At 38.3% G+C, this 8,221-nt stretch overlaps 1 protein-coding gene across 1 annotated transcript; it reads left to right on the top strand.

Annotated features, from left to right (window-relative positions):
• On the top strand, nucleotides 1-7,956 carry LOC143891068 (uncharacterized). Its single transcript, XM_077395719.1, has 2 exons — nucleotides 1-182; nucleotides 7,338-7,956. The coding sequence occupies exons 1-2, from the start codon at nucleotides 1-3 to the stop codon at nucleotides 7,954-7,956; spliced, it is 801 nt and encodes a 266-aa protein (XP_077251834.1).
• Nucleotides 7,957-8,221: the final 265 nt, after the last annotated feature.

Below are 8,221 nucleotides of genomic sequence, written 5' to 3'. Positions count from 1 at the left end.
ATGGATTTGGTTGCGGAAGAAGATGATGTTAGTTTCACGCCAGAAGATATTGGTTGGGAAAATCTTAAAGCACCTACTATAGTTGCTGGGGCCAACGACGACACACCTCTTGGAGAAGATGTTCCTCTTACAGATGCCGATGGTGGTGGCGAAGACGAAGACATTGAGTATGATAATCCAGGGTATGAATGAGAGATGCTCAGTTGAGACTTGAGAGCTATGTATAAGAGATGATAGCTTTTTTTAAATGTATTTTCTTTTTCTCTGTATTTTGTGTTTCTCTATATATCACTTGCAAGTAAATTTAGTTTTTAAGGAATATAGATGCCTTTCTTTTACATATTTGGTTCATTTAGTTGTTTCTTATATTTTTCTAGCAATTTCTAATTTTCTGGTATTTTTCATATTTTTAACTATTTTTTTCGAAACGAAAAGTTTCGAACGAAATCCGGATGAATGTCCGGAATAACCGAAACATTTCCTCCTGGTGACCAAAACGAAATGGTCACCGAAACGGTATTAACAACTAAGCATGAGGTTGATGCTACAATTGATATTCCTTTTGTTATTTAGACTCCAGATTTTGTTGGAGCCATTTGGGAATCCTTTTTTTTTTTAAATTGTAACATATTAAAATAAAAGGGAACTGAGATGGTCCACAGAAAGCCATTTGGGAATCCTTACGATGGCATTGAGACCATTACTATTGGTAAGTAGAAAGAGGATCGGCTAGACTACATTGAGGAAATGGGCGAGTAGATGACGAGTCCACGACTAAGGCATGGTCTAGTAGTTAGAGAGAGAGAGTTTGACAGGGAGCTTACTTTGACAAAGGACCATACTGGAGGCGATGATCGCCTCCAGGATCTTATGATAGGACCATGTACCATGTGGACAGTACATTTGATGATCAGGATGAGACTAGTGAGCTGATGGTAGAGATTTGCAGTGATGCATCTTATATACATGAGCCGGGACAAAGCTTTGAGCATAAGCCTATAACATCTACATACAATATTTAGACTGATCAGTGGACAACATATGGCCTAGATTTTGAGTTGACAGAGGGATATGCCGATGTAATAGACACTTTCTACCAATATCCATTTTTAGGGCAGAATACGTTTATGGCAAAGGCCACCCGTTCATGAGGGAAGATATGTAGCAAAAGATTTCTAAGACAATCGAGGCAGAGATTAAGCGCAGAGACAAGCCACCGTCAATATTGACGTGGTGGTGGGAGTTGTGGATGAGAGGTGGTCATGTTGCTATAAGCATTGGGCCATGGATTCAAGGGGTTTCAAGAGAAAGCTTCGTGTTTGACCCCGGCACTAGCATCACACTATTTCTTTGGGTGAGTAGAGAGGGACGCCATCTTAACTTTCCCATCGACCTAGGTCTATACCCCTGCAATTAGGATGGAATCGAGCTTGTGGTCAAGCTCTTTTCTAAGTTGGGGGAGGGGGTGGGGGGAGATGAGAACCGGGTCAAAGGCCAGAGTATAAGAGGGCCTGAAATCCCAAAGGAAACCCAAGAGGGAGGGGTGAATTGGGTAATTATAATTTTGAAATCAAATTGAGATTCTGCAAAGATTATCTAACCCCTGTTAGTTAATAAAAGAAAAGAAAGTGAGGAATGAAGTTACCAATCACCACAAGCAACGTAGGCAAAGGAAAGAGAAAATGAAGATGAGACACCGTGATTTATCATGGTTTAGTCCCCCATCGAGAGGCCTACTCCACTCCCTAAGTTGGTTCTCCTTGGGATTTTCTTCACTGTACCGACACCACACAGAGCCTGGATCGGAGAGCGTCTAACAATCTTCCAAATAGGGATGTGAACCCTTCTTCCTACGATCTTCCAATACAATGAGAAAGGAAAAGAAAATACACCTGGCCTCTTTAGTAGGCTCGATACAATAATTGTAGCTCACAAATTTCTCCAAAGAATGAATACAAGAAGTGCTTAGGGAGATCTTCCTCAAGAAAGTTTGCAAATTCAAAGAGTAGGGAGGATTGTCAAGGAAAACTAGTGAATTCGAAAGATTTAGCTAAAATTTGACTTTCAAATATTCCAAAAAGATTATAAATGTGTTTTTAGTACTTGTATTTATAGCCCAACTCAAGATATGACCGTTTGGGGGTGTGTTGGTCCTTTTAAAACTCAAAAAGATAGAAAAATGAAGTAGCCGTTGTAGTCCAACGGCTATATTCCAGCCAGGGCAGACGCAGACGTCTGGTTCCGACTAGAAGCCAAACTTCGGACCAGACGTCTGGTCCAACGTCTGGCAACATTCAGCACAGTTATCATATTTGTTTCCAGATTTGCATAGCAAACTTGTAAAATTCATATCTCTCTCGTTTCTTATCGGATTTCCACGTTCTTGTACTCTATGAATATCAGAAGAACGAGAGGAATCTGTTAAAAATGTTTTAGAGTCATTATTGCTGGAATAAAGTCAAAGGTCAACCGATTTATGCACTTATTAATATCCAACTTCCGTCTTTTGTGGTCCGAACTTATTGGGAGCTATTATGGCTATAGATGGGGTTTGTTAAAGACCTATGGGACCTTTTTAAAATGGTTTTCCATGAAATTCTTAAAGGTCTTGGTGATTTTAAAAAATGATTTGAAAACACTTTGAAAATGGCAAAACCACTTTGAGGTTGATCTCCAATACAATCTAAAGATAGAAAAACTTTGATACTTGGATTGCATTGGCCTAAGGGTCTCCTTAAGCTTGGTTTGCTTCAATGAATGCTTGACTTGAATTCGTTCATGTGACACCACCATTAGTTCATCTCCAAGCTTCGACTATTGGCTTTTGAGTAAGTCAATGAATTCAAATGTACATGTCTAACATACATCATCTAGCAAAGCCATTAGTGATTAATTTTAATCAATTTGGGTTTGTTGATCATCAAAATAAACATAGGGTTGAACTCTTCTGCTATCAAGGCCAACTCTAATAGGAGAAGTGTAGGGACACAAATGTAATAAGCATTAAGTGGCATTACTTGTAATTTCTTCATTTATTATATATTTGTATGTAAGGTATACTTGTAATTAGTGATGTTTGAGAGGCCTTGTAGTGAGAGCTTTTGTAAGGATATTTTGATGTTTTTTGGCAAAATTGACAGAAGGATTTGTAACCCTAGCTTGGGAAAGGAGAAGTTTAAGCTTGTAAGGAGATTTTAGTGGGATGTTAGAAAGGAATTCCTTAACATTGAAAGCCTTTGATCTCTTTTTCCTCTTGCCATGAGTTCATCAGTCATCACCAAGCTAAGTACTTCATGTTGTTTTTCAATGAAAAAAAAATTCAATAAAATTCAGTTTCTATTCATTCATCCCAGTCTCTACCCATTATATCTTGTTCTTAATCATTTTTCTTGCTTTTTTTCATCAATTCTTAGCACATTTTTAGCATGCTATTGTTCTTACCCTGTTTTGGATTGTAATTGTTTTTGGATTGTTTTTTGAGCAATTTCTTCATTCAATTTATGTTCTAAACGGTTCTTGATCGTTTCTTACTGAAAGTTGGCAATTTCATGAGTAGATCTACTTAAAGACTACATCACATTTTAGGAGGATTTGTTTGAGTTTAGAAACGGAGAAAAGTTTGGACGTGTGGTTTGGATATATAGGAATTCATTGGGTTAGTTTATGAGTGGAAACATCCCACACACTCACACAGCACCCTATTTTATTTTTATTTTTGAAAGGTACCCTATTTTATCTCTATTGCGAAAGTCGTTAGATACGAATTTCAAATTCTATTTGTAGGTGTCTTTTGATTTGCAATATTAGAATTGATGTTTTGTAACTAGCATCCAACCTTTCTATAAATAAGGCTGCTATTATGAATCAAGGATAGCTATTAAAATCTCATGTTTCATACAAAAGTTGTGGCTTTGAGATGTCGAAAAAGCTTGGACGATTAAATAGTGAGTTCTCTTCTCTTTAGTGGTTGCAATGTCAAGGACAATCAGATTTTTCATAATATGTAGAAAGCTGGTTTTGTACTGGATGGAATTGGTTATTTTTGGGTGTTCTTCAAGGATGTAGCCACTCAGGATTTGTAGAATGATGGCAATACTTTAATAATGTGGAGAAGCAATACAAGGCTTCTCTAGAACCTGAGCACTATGCGTGAGTGGTTGACATCCTCGCACGTGGTATGCTGCTCAAAGAAAGGAGATGGTCAAAGAAGGGAGATACTCAAAGAAGCGGCTGAGATGATTGATAAGATGCCTTCCGAAATAGTGGCTACGGTTTGGACGACAATGTTGAAAGGATGCAGGATTGTGGGGATTTGGAATTGGGGGATGGGTCAGATATTGAAGTCAATGAATTGAGGTTTGAAAATTTAGCTAAGAATGATGTTGAGTGAAAAGGAAATAGAACTTCGAGAATTGATAAGAGGAAGTTGGAAGGATCAGATTCAGATCAAGATTAAGAGAACAAAGGCAGAAACTTGATGCCCATCAAGTTACGAACAAATCAATGTATAAAAGGGGCTCTTGATCCAATTTTGTAAAAAAAAAAAAAAAAGATTTTTAAAAGGACATGGTTGAGGTAAGTGACCTCCAACTTTCCCTAGTTTATTTCAACATGTTATTTTAAAATAGTTTTGAGAAGCACTCTTGCTATTGAATCATATTTGACAAATGAAATGGTTTTATTTTGAACCGTGATTCTGCCATTGAACCATATTTGATTAGTAGAGTTGTTTTATATTTAAATAGTTTTAAAAAGGGAATCTGCTTTATAAATTGAATAAGATTTGATAAACGAAACCCCTCAAAGTGATCTTACAATTTGAAACTTATTGATTAACGAAATCTGTTTTGAATAAATCGTTCGGATCAATTGTGTAAATCAATTGTTTTAATTTCGATGCTTAAGTATTGAATCTGGATTTGAATGTTCTATTCTTTATTTGTTTTAGACTCTCAGCCTGACTATGATCTGGATTTGCCAATTGGGGGTTAAAGTTAAACATTGGTAGCATGATCAGGTTTTCTGTTCAGATAGCATCAATGTTTGTGAACCCCTCCACGGGGAGATATGTGGCTTCTATGTTTTTGTAAATCCCGCCACAGGGGAGATACATGGCTTCTGTTATGGACCGTGTCACAGGGATAAGTGTGGTCATAGTCACAAAGGCTGTAGGTTTAAAAGTGTTTTAAAATTATGAACTGATTTACTTTAATGCTTAATTGAAAACTCTCTTTGTTTTACAAAAAGAAATGTTTTTAATAATATATTTTGAAGGTCTCTGTTCTGAAATGTTTTCTTCACATGTGCTTGATCTAGCTAGTTAAGGTTGGTAGGAAACACATTTTGAGAATTGTAACTTCCTTGTTTTGAAGAATCTATTTTATTTTATTTTACAGAGAAGTGGTTTGAGAGCTATGAACTGGCTGAAAACTCCAACCTTATTATAAAAATTGAGCTTATTGGATCATCATTGATATTATTTAGAACTGTTCTACTATGAAGTTTGAAATGCAAATAGAGACCTTGCATGCTTATGGGACTGAGCTCATAGGTATGCGGTCCTTGTCACGTCACTAGCTTGTGCTGCCAGGTTGGGGCCGTGACAAGTTGTTCCCATGAAAGATCAAAAAATTAATGAAATCACTCAGAAGGATTTTCACATCCATCATGATGAAGCATTGCTTGGTTTGGAAAATTGGAAAGGCGCTTTCTCGCTCTCGGTAGTTCGAAAAAATCTAGGCGATAACTCTTTGTGGACATATACAGGAGTGTATGGTCCAATAGTCAATCAGGAAAAAGAGAAGGTATGAGAGGAATTGGGGGAAGTGGAGAGAAAGTGGAGCAATCCTTGGTGCTTAGGCGGGGATTTTAATGAAATAAGATGGATTGAGGAGAGAGCGGGATGCAAAAGATCCGGCAAGAATATGTTGGCTTTTGCCGAATTTATTGCTAATCAGGAATTGATTGATCTCCCTCTGGTGGGGCCTTAATTCACTTCGGCGAGGGGGGACAGTCGGAGTCGGCCCAACCGATTTCTTATCTGCCCCCGACGGATGGAGAGATTCCCTGATGTTCGTCAACTTGCTATTGATCATATGATCCATACTATCTCAAACCATTGCCTCATTCTTTTGGACCCTAGGTTGGAATCTTGTGGCCCATCTCCTTTTCGATTTGAGATAGCATGGCTAGAACTCCACAAAATTCTGGAGAAGATGGGACAATGTTGGGAATTCATTGCAGAGGGGCCGTCAGATTGAAGCTTTGCTATGCGAAAAGGAAACTCAAGGAATGGAAAGAGGCCAAGTAAAAAACAGTTGTAGAAAGGGAAAAAATGGTTATTGAACCGAATAAAGGAAATTAAGGCGAAGGAGGAAGGCAATATCGCCTTGGCAGGAGAGATAAAGGAAGTAGGGAGGTAGAAAGAAGAATATAATAGTATGCTGTTACATGAAGAAATTTCTTGGAGACAAAATTCTATGGTAAAGTGGTTTAAGGAGGGGGACAAAAACACTGCCTATTTTCACGGCATTGCTAGTGCAAGGAGAAGACATTGGATTGAGGCATTGCAAATTAATGGGGAAAGAATATATGATAAGGAGAGAATAAAGAATGAAGTTGTTGACTTCTATCGGCGATTGTACTCTTCATAGACCACATCACGTCCGCTCCCAGAAGGAAAGGAGTTTAGTTAGATTGAAGGGGATATTAGAAGCTTGGAGAGACCACTTTCAGAAAAGGAGATTGAAAGGGGTTTATTTTCATTTAAAAGGGATAGAGCCCCAGGTCCAGACGGATTCTGTTTAGCTTTCTTTCAACCCTGTTGTGGGTACGTTAAAGATGACTTTGAGAGATTTTTCAAGGAATTTTTTGAAGGATCAGAGCTTGATAGGGGGGGGACGGGTGCTACTTTGATTGCTTTAATCCCAAAAAAGGTTAAAGGAGCTTTCACTATGGGTGATTTCCGACCAATAAGTTTAGTTGGGAGCTTATATAAAGTTTTGGCAAAGGTTCTAGCCGATCATCTTAAAAATATTCTCCCAAAGATTATCTCAAAAAGTCAATCCACCTTTTGTCAGTGATCGACAAATCTTAGATTGTTCCTTGATTGCTAATGGGATAGTTGACTGCTATTCAAAGATGGGAGAGAAGGGTATTGCTTGTAAACTTGTCATTGATAAGGCATATGACTGTGGAATGGGAAAACCTTGACTATTTAATCTATAGAATGGGCTTTGGAGTAAAGTGGAGGTTATGGATAAAGAAGTGTATCAGGATGGATAAATAAGTGTATCTCTTCTGCTTGGTTCTCGGTCCTTATCAATGGATCTCTAAAGGGATTATTCAAATCATCAAGAGGCTCCACTATCACCTTTTCTCTTTGTCATTGTGGCGGAAACCCTTAGTAGGTTGTTGGAGAAGGGCAAAGAATGTGGGTTGATTGAAGGATTCAAAATTGAGCATCTTGTGACGGAGATTTCTCACTTACAGTTTGTCGATAACACATTTTTGTTTAGTACCCCTTATGTATTGAAGCTAATGAATCTTAGAGCTATGATAAGGTACTATGAGATGGTGATAAAGCAAAGGACAAATTTCCATAAGTCTAAGATTTTTGGCATACATGTGGATGCGGAAGCAACTCAAGGGCTAGCAGGCATCCTCGGATGCAAGGTGGACCACTTGCCTTCTAACCTTCCGTTGGGAGTGGGTACGCCTAAGAAAGTGAATTGGGATCCTACAGTGGAGAGTGTGGTAAGAACACTACATATATGGAAAAGAAATCTAGTATCAAGGGATGGAAGACTAACTCTCATTAAGGCAGTATTGGCAAACATTCTGATTTACCAGGGATCTTTATTTAAATGCCCTGCGAGCGTAAAACAGAGAATTGAACAAATTCAAAGGAGATTCTTGTGGGGAGGCTCAGAGTGGAAAAAAAAGGTATCTCATTAGTCGCATGGAAGGAGATATGCAAACCTTATAAGGTAGGAGGATTAGGGATCGGAAGGATATAAGAAGTTAACCAGGCATTATTGGGCAAATGGTTGTGGAGGTATGGGAAGGAGGAATCACACAGCTTTAGGTCAAAGTTATTGACAGCAAGTATGAGTCCCAAGTGGGCCATTAGGAGTCAGAGGACCGCTTTAGGCAGTCACGGTGCTCCGTCTGGAGAGAGATTTTGAGCAATAAGCAACTTTTTCTTGAACACACTAGATTT

This window comes from Tasmannia lanceolata, unplaced genomic scaffold (assembly GCF_043159265.1).
Source record: "Tasmannia lanceolata isolate RefF3 unplaced genomic scaffold, GAP_Taslan_0.1 ptg000013l, whole genome shotgun sequence".
NCBI classification, from domain to species: domain Eukaryota; kingdom Viridiplantae; phylum Streptophyta; class Magnoliopsida; order Canellales; family Winteraceae; genus Tasmannia; species Tasmannia lanceolata.
Note: the sequence above shows the minus strand (reverse complement) of the source record. Positions and strands in the feature narration are given on the sequence as shown.

Coding starts and splice junctions, on each gene's coding strand:
- LOC143891068 (XM_077395719.1), top strand. CDS start 1: ATGGATTTGGTTGCGGAAGAAGATGATGTTAGTTTCACGCCAGAAGAT. Junction 183..7,337: donor ATTGAGTATGATAATCCAGG/GTATGAATGAGA, acceptor GGATCTCTAAAG/GGATTATTCAAATCATCAAG.